Source organism: Elaeis guineensis, chromosome 4 (genome assembly GCF_000442705.2).
Source record: "Elaeis guineensis isolate ETL-2024a chromosome 4, EG11, whole genome shotgun sequence".
NCBI lineage: Eukaryota > Viridiplantae > Streptophyta > Magnoliopsida > Arecales > Arecaceae > Elaeis > Elaeis guineensis.
The window spans coordinates 45,173,814-45,187,018 of NC_025996.2; the positions used below are offsets into that span (position 1 = coordinate 45,173,814).

General features: G+C 35.9%; 1 protein-coding gene and 1 pseudogene across 2 annotated transcripts; both read left to right on the top strand.

The window, feature by feature from the left end:
- LOC140857335 (heat stress transcription factor B-4d-like) overlaps nucleotides 1-13,205 on the top strand; it is a 53,964-nt pseudogene that overhangs the window by 4,445 nt on the left and 36,314 nt on the right.
- LOC140857511 (uncharacterized) lies at nucleotides 2,007-6,170 on the top strand. 2 transcript variants are annotated; one of them, XM_073256498.1, is made up of 5 exons: nucleotides 2,007-2,648; nucleotides 3,723-4,593; nucleotides 4,695-4,877; nucleotides 4,951-5,069; nucleotides 5,154-6,170. In XM_073256498.1, exons 1-5 carry the CDS (start codon nucleotides 2,313-2,315, stop codon nucleotides 5,919-5,921), a joined length of 2,277 nt encoding a protein of 758 aa, XP_073112599.1. In that variant the 5' UTR covers nucleotides 2,007-2,312; the 3' UTR covers nucleotides 5,922-6,170. The 2 variants fall into 2 exon arrangements, with proteins under 2 accessions (XP_073112599.1, XP_073112598.1); XM_073256497.1 differs by having other exon boundaries at nucleotides 2,008-2,648; nucleotides 4,951-6,170.

The window sequence follows — 13,205 nt, forward strand, 5'->3', positions numbered from 1 at the left end:
GTACTCCATGGTGCTCCGAGATATAATGGTTTGCCTGAAAGATTTTCAAGCTACAACAGCACCATCGAGGAAAAAAAGATATCTAAAGGTTGATTTAAGATCGAGAGAACCAATCAAAGATTGGACTTTATAGCTTTTAGAGAATTTAAAATCTTTTAGTTTAGTATTTCTAAGAAGATCTTGAAACTCTTGGATTTGGATAGTGATAAATTTGAAAACCACCATGGTATATTTACGGAACTTTGATTCAGCGAACCGATTAAGACTGGCATCGTTCATTCCATATTCCACTTCAAGAGCATTCCAAAGCTCCTTAATCGATTTGATGGAAAGGTACACATCATATAAAGAATTAGATAGAGCACTAAGGATCCTATGGCAGTAATGAAAATCAATTTCTTCAAGGATTTTTTGAATGAGGACCAGAAGATCCAGAATCTTGAGGACTAGGAGAGGTTGATCCTGAGGAAGGTCTAGGATATGATAATTCTAGGATAGAAATCAATCCCAAAGTGGTGAGCCAATATTTTATTTGGCTTTGCCACCTTCTAAAGAATGATCCACTAAATTTCTCAGATACAATTGCACTATGATCATCAAAAGAAGCCATTTATGATGTTTTGGTTATTTAGTTGGTTCTACAAAAACAAGTTTCAAGGGGTTTAGTCTTATATATTTGAGTAATTAATTAATGGCTTACAATGATACAATTCTAGATTTCAAAATAAATGCAATAAAGAACAATAATAAGAGAAAAATTAAATAATTACACTAAGAATATGACAAATAGAATAATTATATGATTCTGCACGTTTTTAAATATAGCAGCAATATGAATTTTGAAAGAGTAACTAATAATTTGCATAGTGTTCAGAGCAATAGAAATTTTTGTGCTGTTTTTGAATATGCAAAAAATTTCTGCACAGATTTTAAAGAGATAAAAAATTCTGCACAGATTTTAAAATTGTAGAAAAATTTCTATACAGAATTTAAAGCCTGTAGAAATTAATTTAAACAGAAATTAAGGTTGTAAAAAACTTTTCACGGAATTTAAAATAGTAGCAAAATTTCTGCACTATTTTTTTAAAATCAATAAAAATTTTTGGATAGAATTTTAAATCTGCAAAAAGTTTCGGCACCATTTTAAAAGTTGCAGAAAAATTCTGCAAAGAATTTAGAACCGCAGAAAATTTCTGTATCATTTTTAAAAATTATAGAAAAATAATCTGAACTATTTTTAGAGCAAATAAGTTTGTTAATAAATATGAAATCTTAAAAAGAACAATCTCTAAATGATAAATACTAAAACTTTTGATACTATGCAATCAATTTAAAATTAATTCTAAGCAACGAATAATAATTTCTAGTTTTATCAATATCGCATTCTTAGACTGTTGGTAAAAATCGATTAAAACATCTAGAAATTGCTATTACTATTCATATGATTTTAAGATGGTATTATAAAGAAAAACAAAGTACTAAAATAAGAAAAATATTAAGATGACGTTGCCTGAATTGAGGCATGTGAAACATTGCCTTAAGAATGCGATTTGCCTCCTATGTGCGGTCTTTGGCGATCTCATCCCTAAGGTACAATGATTCAGCTCAGTCTGATCCTCCTCCAATGAGCACGATCATCGGCAATCTTATCCTCAAGGTACAATAATCTGGCCCAGTCCAATCTTCCTCTAACGAGCACGATTGTTGGGGAAGCTGATCCAAAAGATTTTTTTTAGATGCCCAGAACAAGGAGTGGAAAAAGAAAGAAAGATGGTCTCTATCTCAGAAAGAAATAGAGAGGACAGAACATGAAGAGAGATTGAGTTTTTATTATTTTTAAAATAGTTGGATCCAAAGCCTATTTATAGACTCTGTCTGATTACCGAGGAGGCGTCATCGTTTCGAAGAGATACAATGTTTCAGAAATATCATATTTTTCGGAAACTACTGTTCTTTTCCAAAGGGTCGTATCTCTTTGGAGAGAGCGTTAAAGTTAAAAACAGAGTTTTGACATTTTTAAATAACTAACAATTGGAGATAAGAAAAATTTAAATCTTTTTTTTTTATTGCAAATAAAACTCCAACAGAATCCACTTCTAACTGCATTATGTGCACTCAATTGGGAAGGCAAATCAAATTTTCTTCACAATGGAAAATGCTTGATTTTTTGTGAAACCCATTTCACGTTAAGGCTGGAAGTTTGCTTACATATTTTCACCTCATAGGAAGTTGCTGAGCCACTGTTCAGTGTGGGAGAGCAGGTTGAGGTCAGCCAGGAAAGAGAGAACTATGGAGCTGCTTGGTTTGCTGCTATGATTGGAAGTGTTATCAGCAAGTCCATATTTTTGGTGGATTACAAGACCCTGAGAGCTGTCACTGACAGAGAGTCGTTGACGGAGATTGTTGATGCTCAATACATTAGGCCTGCACCTCCACCTGCATCAGAAGATGAGAATTTTGGCTTACATGATGTTGTTGAGGTGCTTTACCATGGTGGTTGGTCACTTGGAGTTGTTTCTCAGATTCTTAATGGGTCAAAGTACATTGTCAAGTTGAAGCACCATGAGGAGGAGATGGAGTTTAATCATTCGGAAATGAGATCCTGCCAGGTATTGGAGGATGGGCAGTGGATCAGCTATTCCTCCCAGGTATTGTATTGCTTCAAGTTAGCGCTTTCTTACTGTTTCATATGTCAACCTCTCAATGCCTTGTAGTATTTCTATTCCCTATCACCTACAACTCAATGCTGCATTCTACAAAATATTTATTATCTCAGAGTCTTGCCAGCAATTCAATGTGACACATGGTATTCTTTAGCAGCCTAGGTATTGGATGATATATAGGTCTATGCTGCTGTCGGGCACTTGCTAATATGGCTTGTCACCACACAATACAATTGAATACAATACAAATACAATGCAATACACTGCATCAATGTGGGCATGAGATCAAACATGTATTGTCGTTTGTTTGGATAAAATCATCCTCTTTTTATATCACGTGGTTGTCCCATGATATCGGCCAAGATGCTATGATCAACTTAGGCTATTTGAACATGTGTTCTTTTCATGGATATTGTCTACCATACACAATGCCAAGATGATAGTTGATGTTGTTCTTACTGTATTGGCCACTATTTAGATATCCTGATTGTGTATAAAAGCTGAGATATCTGGGCATCTTGGTCTTTTTAAAAACTCTGAAACCCTCCATCTTGACCACCCTAAATTGATTTCTTGTTTTTGTTCTGTTTTTAGTTTTCTGGATTTTCAAGTACAATTTGCTTTTCTTTGGGTTCAAAAGAATCGGTATTGCTAATGTGAACTTCTGGTTATCCTATGATCCATACCAAGTATATTAGCAAATGAAAGCCTGTCAGTTTCCTGGGTCATGGCTCTGACACAGAGAGAAGCTAGAGTCTTTAAGAGATATTCTTTCCGCTTTTATGTAACTGGAAACAATGTACAGGTATACGCCAAAGTTGGAAGAAAATTACATGTTAGTAATGGAGTGGTTGACGATTTTACTTTAAATTTGTGGTTGTTCAAGCATGGCAACGAACATCTAAATTCATGGTCATGTATAATAGGATTTCATATTCCTGTGGTTCATTCTCTGATGCAGTGATTTTTGCATCTTTGTGATCGTTCTGCTTGGTAATGTATATGGAATTTTTTCTGTGCCTCCTAATTATTTATTGGCCTCTTCTTTTCAAATTTCAGGACAAGAATAGAAAATCACCAATGCTCGGTGGAGCCAGGTCCGCTGGATGTAGAAGGAAATCACATGCTGGCAAAAGATCTAGCCTTCCTATTACAGTATCAACATCCAGTGATGATGATGATGATGTCAGATGCATTCCTCTTTCTGCTGTTCTGCGTTTGAACTGTAAGAAGATTGACGGATTGGACACTGGAGTTCAGATGAGCTTTTCTCATCCTTGCAGAAAATTAAAGCAAGGAAAGTTATTTGATTATAAGTTACACTCACAGGGTCGTTTTTCTTCAAAAAGTCCATTGGGGTTGGAGGCAGAATCCCAAGTTGCTAAGCCTTTGCTAGAAGATAGCCTCTCTTCATTGGATGTGCTGCAGCATCTTGAAAGCACCTCCCCTGAGAAGATTGCGACAAAATTACTACGAAATCCCTCATCAATGGAGCTTAATTGTAGGCAAAACATGACTGAGATGAATGGTGTAACTAAATCATTAACCGGGAGGAATGAGCCTTCTGATTTTACATACAAGGGATCAGAACATCAGTCAAAAGCATCTGGCTTCAACCATTCTCCAGTTAATGATGAGGCCGACAAGTTCCTCCCTATTACAGAATGGGAAAGCTGTAAAGTTTCCTGTGGTCCTAGAGAGGGTTCTATGAAGCGAATAAAGAAGCTTGCTATTCGGTGCCCACATCGACAGAAAAAGTCCTCTGAAGTTGTTGTGAGACCTCACTTTTGTAGCTGGTTTGATAATAATTGTGTTTTGGACTTCATGATTCAATTTTCCCATTACTCTTTTTGCTCCTTGTTCCCAGAGCATGAAACAATTTTCACAAGAGGAGATAAAGACAAGAAGAGAGGCAGGCCTGCAAAGAGAAGTATCATTCACATGCATGTCTCCATAGTTTGCATGTTCTGCCATTTTTAAGTTTAATGCATTATGCTCCCTGTGGCTTAAAACTGCTCATTCAACTTGCAGGCATAGAATCAGAACAAGCAGAAGATTTGCCTGACGAAGTTGCTGAAGAAGAGCATGTAAGGCAAGAAGTTGAGCAATCAAATCAAGGTCAGTCTGGTGATGCATCTGTTGAAACTCGAGCACATGGTCATCATGATGAAGCAATGGGGCACAAAGACTCCCCACTACTTGTGAATATGCGGGGTATGTCTGAATAATAATATTGAAATTTTCATGTTTGTAGTATTTGTCTGATGCATTGCATTTTCTCTTGCAGATTCTCCAACTAGTAATGCTGTCAGCATCTGTCAAACTGATCAACATATTGATGTATTGCAAGACAGACAGACCATGCCTCAGATAGAATTATTAGCTCAAGTTGATACACCGATCAAGGTTTCCACAACACAACAATTGTCATTCATGTTAGCAAGCTCATTTCGCACGAGGCTTGATGAAATCTTAACTTTTGATTCTCAGCATAACAAAGCAGCAACTAGAGCAGAAGAGGGATCTCTTGTATCTGTTTCCAAGAAAGATAACGCTGCTTCATATAAAGGGCTTAATCCTAGTGAGTCACCATCAAAGAGAACTTCTGATGAGAACAAGGAGGCTTTGATTGATCCATCATCCAGTCATTCATCTTTGAAAGAGGTAATATTACCATTTTTGAAGAGTTCTTCCATGTGGGAATCAATTGAAGCGATGGATATATTCCATATAATTCCACAACAACCACATTTCCGCCCATTGGAGCAGTACTCTATGGAATTTCGAGAAGGAATGGCCATAGGTCTCATGGTATCATTTGCAAACATGGCAGCTAACATTCACAAATTAAACATTGCTGATAACCGATCCATTTTTGAAGAAAGGTTGAAGGCTCTTGGCCCCTTAGAAGCGAATGGATTTGATGTTGGACGTCTACGTGCCTGCCTAGAGGAGTTGCTAGAGACACAAAGTAATCAAAGGCAATCCGAGAATAAAAAAGCAGACTTGCAAAGAAAGATCGTAGAGAGAAAAGGTGAGAATGACAGGCTTGATGCATTAGCAGTTCAATTAGATAGAGCTATCATGGATGTGGAACAAAATCTAACCCATTTCCGGGAGAGCAGAGAGTTGGTCATAATGCAAAGGAAGATTAATGATACTAAGATATCGAAATTACAAAAGGATGTGCAGGAAGCTGAGGAAGCGTGTCATTCTGCAGAACATCATTTCAATACTACAGTAGTTGCTCCATGGTGAAGGTAACACAAACACATCAACCAAGGGATCCCTACTTTTGTGTAATTATGATTTTCAGATTGGAAGCTCTTCTTCTCGTTGTCTGCACAAGTTCCATTTAAATGGTTTTTGTTGATTAAGTGAACTACTATTATCTTTCTTAGATATATCTGAAAGGTGCCCTATGATATAACAGAAATCTGAAGGCATTTCAGATTGGATACTTTGTTCTTCAACCTATATTATTTGGTATCTCTCTTGTCGGATTTCTATTGCTGAAAACAGTTTTTTTGGTAATTAAAAATTTTGTTTTTGAATGTGTTCCAAGATATGCATACAAGATCATTTTTCATGAGTGCATATTTGTTTGTATTGACTAGCAGCTGCATATAATGCACAGAGTACATGAGACCAAAAAGTGCAACTCCAAAGTGCAAGATAAAGTGCACTGCAATGATCTTATTGCTTGCATATTTGTAGAGCATTAATTAGGCAATGGATTTATATATATTTGGATAAATTATGTCTGTAATCTTTAAATTATATCAAATTTTTTTAAATAGTCTCTAAACTATAAAAATTTAAATTTTAGTCTCCAAATTTTCTGAATTATTTTAATATTGTTCTTCGTTCATTTTTGACTTTTTTTTCGCATCGAAAATCCTATATAGCAGTCACCGGTGCTTATGTCACAATCGTCGATGCTGATTTGAAATAAAAAAATAATATTTTATTATTATTTTTATTTTTTATAAATTTGGTGCTTAAAAAATAATATATTATTTTTTTTCGTTCTTCTTCTCCTTCCTCTTGATTGATCACTTCATCTGCACCTCTGGTGCCTCCATGCCCCACCGTGCATTCGGTCGCACTCTATCTGACTCCTCGCCTGCCCCAACCCTCCTTTTCGATGTCGGTGGGTTGTGCGCTAGTGCCCCGCTCTGCCCCAATGTGGAGGATCAGTTCTCCTCTCTTTGTCATGATGCACCCGCACCAGCCGCTGATGAAGTCCAAGTGTGGCATCCGCATCATCTCCTTCGTCCTTCAGGTTATTGTCACGATGGTGGCTTTGACCTTTTTCTTCCTCGTTGGCATCACGGCCGTCGTCCTCCTCCATCTCTACGTCGTTGGTTGTACCCTTCGCCATTGTTGCCGTCTTCAGTTTCGAAGCCGTCACCTAGTCCTCGGGCCTCCATCTTCAATCATGAGGGCACACGGGGGCATGACGGGGTCGGGGAGGGGTGGCAGGGGGGTTGCAGCGAAGAGGGGTGGCAGAGGGGGTTGTAGTGGAGAAGGGCGGCTGTGCAGTTGCAGGAGGGAAGGGGGGTGGCTACAGCGAAAAAGGGCAGGGAGGGAGTCGTGAGGGAGAGGGGGTAACAATTTTTTTTTTTACTTTTAATGCCACATAAATACTGGATTTTATCATATCAACATCGGAGATTATCACGTCAACCTTTCGGTGAGAAAAAACGGTCAGAATTCACTTGAGGGCAACATTAAAATGGTTCAGAAAGTTGGGAGACTAAAGTTTAGATTTTTGTAGTTTATGAATTATTTAAAAAAATTATCTTAGTTCAGAGATTATAAACATAATTTATCTTATATATTTTAATTTTCTAGCTGTGATTTTTTTAAGCTAAAAGTTCTAAGCGACATATATATAGAATTCATTGGAGAGATTCCTAAATTCCGTTTGAGTTGGTTTGTTCCAGAGAGCTACAAAAATGACAGTTTCAGTGCTTGGAACTTCAGATCATTAATATGATAGGAGAAAATAAGATAAATTGCAAACACGCAGAAAGGGTTGAGCCTTAATCATTTTATTACTTTGTTGTGTTACTTTTTCTTTTTATATTGTTTTAGATTGTATACCAAAATATATGAAATGCTTGCTTTCAGTTTAATGAAATGTGATTCTTAAGATTCTTTTGAAAGATGAGTAGGAAAATACAAAATTAAAAATATTGCAGTCTCTATAAGCACAATGATAAGCATTGCATCCATGACCAGCTCTCTCTCGTATCGTTTCATTGAAGATCTTGGAGGAAATTCCAACATATCGGATGCAGCAAAAGGGTCATTTTTGAACAAACTACTATTTGATGTTAAAAATTTCAGTTTGTGATAGCTTTATTGCTTCTATCAAATTTTGGAGAAAGACCGTAGAGGTTAATGACTATGTTATCATAGAAATTTAAGATAGATTTGGGAGCTAGTCCAGCTTAATGATAGTTGTTTGCTTATAGGTAAAGATTCAGATCCCAGCAGGATATCCCGTCAGATACTGTGATGGGATAACAGTCCATGTGTCGAGATAAGACCATCCTGCTAGCGTCCTAGCATTTCGATCGAGATATTTTGGATATCTTCTATTTCAAATATCGGAATAGGGCGAAATAGCAGCACGTTCTGTTGCATAAAAAAATTGAGACAGCTTCATCCTACGAAATTTAAAATCTTATAGGTTCTTATTGCGATAATATGGCTTAATGCCTGCCTTTATGCTTATATTTATTCTGCCATCTTTTCAACTTATCATTAGCCAAATTGTCTTTTCTTTGTGTGGGATTAAATGAAAGATTAGCAAAGTCAGTTTTGGCTGCAACCGCTCCTAAGTGAGATTCTCAGATCTACCACTTGCTGGTGCCATGTTGCAGTGTTTGGCTGCCAAAAGCACGTGCCAAAGAAGTTGCAATGACTGCAGGTTATTTACATGGTAAGATGAGGGTTTGCCAAAGAGAAGGTTTTCTTTAATATTTGCAAATTTCGAGCTAGGTTACACAATGACCTGAGCTCAAGTGGGTGACTAACAACTCATGAAAGATCCATTGAGATTTTGATCTCTCTTTAGCTTTTTGTGTATATATATTTTGACCGTAAAAGCGCTTTTTGTTTTAGTGGGTAGGGAGGGGACCGCGGGTTAATTGTATGCATCTTTAATAGTTAGAAATCTAAAATATTTTTTTTATAAATAATACTAAACTAATGTATGATATTTTCGTTATTTTTTCTCTCTTTCTTTCTGCATGAGTTGACCAAGCTTAAGCGTGTTGAAACTAGCTCTATCTTCATTCATTTGCTAATTAAGCTAGAGGATATCAGACCAAATTATGATCCGAACCTGAGCTGCTCGCTAACAACCCTAGTCCCCTCTTCTGGGTGGTGGTTTAAATTTCCCTCGTTTCCTCCCTCTGCCGTCAAATTTCTTTGAACTGGCCTTTTGTTTTCACTACTTAGAAGTATTTTATCCTAACAACCTATATTATTTTGATTGAAAAAGAAAGAGAGAAAATAGAACGCTTATGGAGAGACTGTATGCAAAAACCTAAACCAAAATTCTGTTCATCTTCTTGAAACAAAATCTATTGCAAGTTAATTATATGTGCTTGATGGTTGAGTGCCAAAAAGAGTGGGTATTAAGGCATGATTCAACGGTTCTGTCCGCATAAGGGATCCATCTTTCTTAGGGCTTAAATCAACAGCAGTTAGAATTTAGGAAGGAAGACCAACTTCTGACATTATTCAATATCATGGCCAACTAGCTCCATGCGTGAAGTAGCAGGTGCTAAGTTTTCACTGGGTTTCTTAGACCACAAGTTGGAAACAAGCATGCGCAGACGTTCATTCAAGCTGTAAGATAACACTTAGGTGATAGAATAAATGTTATATATATATATATATATATATATATATATATATATATATAGAGAGAGAGAGAGAGAGAGAGAGAGAGAGAGAGAGATTGAGATAGATTTGGATAAGGTCGATCAAATTTGGACTCAAATCTGATCTGGTCAAAACTTCATTGGATGTGATTTACTATTTCAAAACTGCTTGTATACCAAAAATCATATGATTTGAAGACCTCTAGTATGTATATCAAGTGATCAAAAAATACATCTAATTTAATTTTATTTAGACTATCTAATTTTTGACTACTTGATGTATAGGTCAGGGGTCTCTAAATCATATAATTATTTGTGTGCAAGCAATTTTGAGATAGTAGATCACATTCAATGATTTGGATCATTGATATAGGACTCCTATTATAAAATTTTGATCTAACCGGATCTAAATCTAAATCCTATCAATCTGATTCTAATCTGGTTATATATATATATATATATATATATATATATATATATATATATATATATATATATATATATATATATATATATATATATATATATATATATATATATTCAAATAGAGCTTCTGCTCGGCAGAGCCTCCGTTTGACATGCGGGATTTTGAAAAGAGTGGGAGAGAGCACGTGGATCAAAAAAAATTTCACTCCTTCGGCCACGGCGTGGGTGTCGGCAAGGAGGTTGAAGGCGGAATACAAAGATGTGAGCTTGAAAATCAAGTGAAGGTTGTCAGAGAGGCCGAGCGAGAGGATGAGGGCATGGAGCTACTGGCCTTGAGGAAGGGCTCTATGGGTAGTAGAGCAGGAGAGAAGGGAGGTGAGAGTGAATAGGGAGGTGTGGGGATAAGGAGTGGAGACGAAGGAGGAAGGAGAAGGCGGCGAAGGCCTTGGAGAGGTGGCCATGGGTAGATAGGGAATTGATGGAGTCTACGAAGGAGTTGTGATATGAAGCTCTCAAAACCTTTAGGGATCAACTCACACCACCACAACGCACATAATCGCATATGCTTGAGACAAAACCACAGCCAAAGCCTAAGAAACCCCTTTGATCTCCCTCAAGTGCTCTCCTTCCTATAGATTACCAAAAAGAAAAAGAAATGAAAAGCAAAAGAAGCCAAAAAAAAAAAATCAAAATGAAGCTCTCAAAATCTTGAGGGACCAACTCACACCACTACAACTCGTACAATCCCATGTACTTGAGACAAAACCCCAATCAGAACCTAAGAAACCCCTCTGATCTCTCTCAAGTGCTCTCCTTTCCACAGATCTCTAAAAAAGAGAAAGAAATGAAAAGAAAAAGAAGTCAAAATAAAAAAAAAAAATCAATTTATGTGGGAAAAAGTCTTATCTTTTAATTTTTTTCATTCTAAGGAGTGTCAATCGGGTGGGAGACTTGGAGCAGCTGAATAAGAAAGTCTTATCCTTTAATTTTTTTCAATCTTTCTTTTGTTTTCATTGATTTTTTCTATGTTTCTCCTGCTTCCTCTATTTTTTTCATTTTGGAGGAGCTCCAGGATGTGCTGATGGGAGGCTTGAAGCAGCTAAGCAAAGAAGCGTTGAGGATGGCTTGGGTTTTGTGTTGAGTATTTCTCCCATGTTTTTCCTCTAGTTTTCTCTCCGTTTCTTCCATCTCAATGCTTCCATTCGAGTGGGAGACTTGGGTTTTGTGTTGGGTATTTGTATTTATAAGAGTAAAGGATATAAAATTTCCATCGAGTTTTAATGGGATGGGATCAAAGGCTTGGAGTGGCCAAGTAGAGAAGTTTGGATGATGGCTTAAGTTTTGTGTTGGATTATATATATATAAAAGTCAAAAGAAAGTAGATATATTATTAATTAATGTAAAAATGATCTATGCCATTTAAAATTATTCTTTAGAGTTAGTATGATTGATTAGATTTATATTCATAGATGTTTATGTTATTTCTTTATTTTTGATAATAAAATTTAATCCTTATTAGAGGATGAGTGATGCTGTTTGAGCTTACATTACTTATTTTCTTTTTAAGATATTTTTTAAATTTAATTTATATTATTTTTTTATTTATTATTGATTATTATTATAATTATCTTTTCATATTTTATAATATAATGAATAACTGTATTATCTTATTATTGGTACAGTTTATATAGGTATGATTTGTAATAATGATTTTTTAAATCATTCCATACAATTTCCTTCTACCATTATACATGCACTACACTTATTTTGTTATTTATTCAATGTTATTGGTTTTTAATTATATATAATGTCATTGTTTCACATTGACACTCTTAATTTTTCTAATTATCATGAATAAATATACAAATTATAGGCATATCTTACATAAAGTGTATTATATACTACAAAATCAATTTGAAGAATACAATGTACCTCTCTTGATATGCAAAATTTAGAAGATATTTTTAAAATACATATAAAATAGATATAATAAAATAAATAAATAAAATTAAAAATTATTTTAAAAAAATCACATCCCATTAATCAAATGAGGTTATAAGCTAGTATGTATGTATGTGTGTGTGTGTAGCAAATCTAGCTAGGGTTATGGATCATGGTTAAGGGTGACTTTGGCTTCTATCTAACAGTTTCCCATGTAGTCTAGCGATATATAGCAAATCTAGCCAGGGTTATGGATCATGGTCAAGAGTGACTTTGGCTTCTTTCTGACAATTTCCTCTGTACTCTAGCGACGTTCACCATGGCCATCACATTAACATCTTATCATAGGTACCGTCAAAGAACTGAGAATAGGCCATCCTCCATGCCTTCTTCAAAGACAGTACCTGTCCAAACTCCAAAGGCCAACCACATATCCTAGTACCTCAACAATGGCAAACCATATATTCTACAGACCATGGTCAGCTTCACCACCATGTTCATGGACTATTTTAGGACTTTAACTTGCTTCATCACCTTGGCACTGATTTAGTTGACAACCAAGAGGCCAGACTTGAAAATCCTGGCAAGAGGGCACCATTTTGCTGCTACAAAGCTCTCTGCAGATGGCTCTTCCCGAGTTCCTGCGATATCGAACAAGACTCGAGGGTGTAGGCAGCAAGGTTCAACATCATCCCTTAGGAATGCGAATTGTTTTATCGATCGAGTTTGCAATACCTTTTGAGATGCAGATGGATGCAGGATGTACCCAGTTGGACGACTGTTGCTCAACTCAAGCCTTCCAAGGTTTCGATAGTCTCCAGGCTCTCGACGAAGTTTGCCAGATTGCATGTTGTTTGTTGCCCGGCTGGAGGATATGAAGGCCTTGAAGCTTCCCTAATTCAAACCTAAACTATTGCATGTTTATTATAAGTTATTTTCACAAAAAGGTTTTAAAAGATTCACTATTTTTACTTTAATTTTTCTTACCTCATTAATTATTTTAATATTCATTTCAATACTTAAAATTAGATCATTTTTTTTTCCAATGACAGATTGTGTCTGAAAAAAAAATGTATATAATAAGTACTTTGTTTTCAACTTCTAACTCATTTATTCCATTTTAATATAGAAATGTTCGATCTTGTATAAAGCTGAAATAGTTTAATTTTTTCTCTCCCGTGTTTCATTAATCAAACCAATCAAACCTATCTATTCACAGACTTATGAACCCACCAAAATTTCGGCTGTGTGCATGGAGCCGTACTGACCGGGC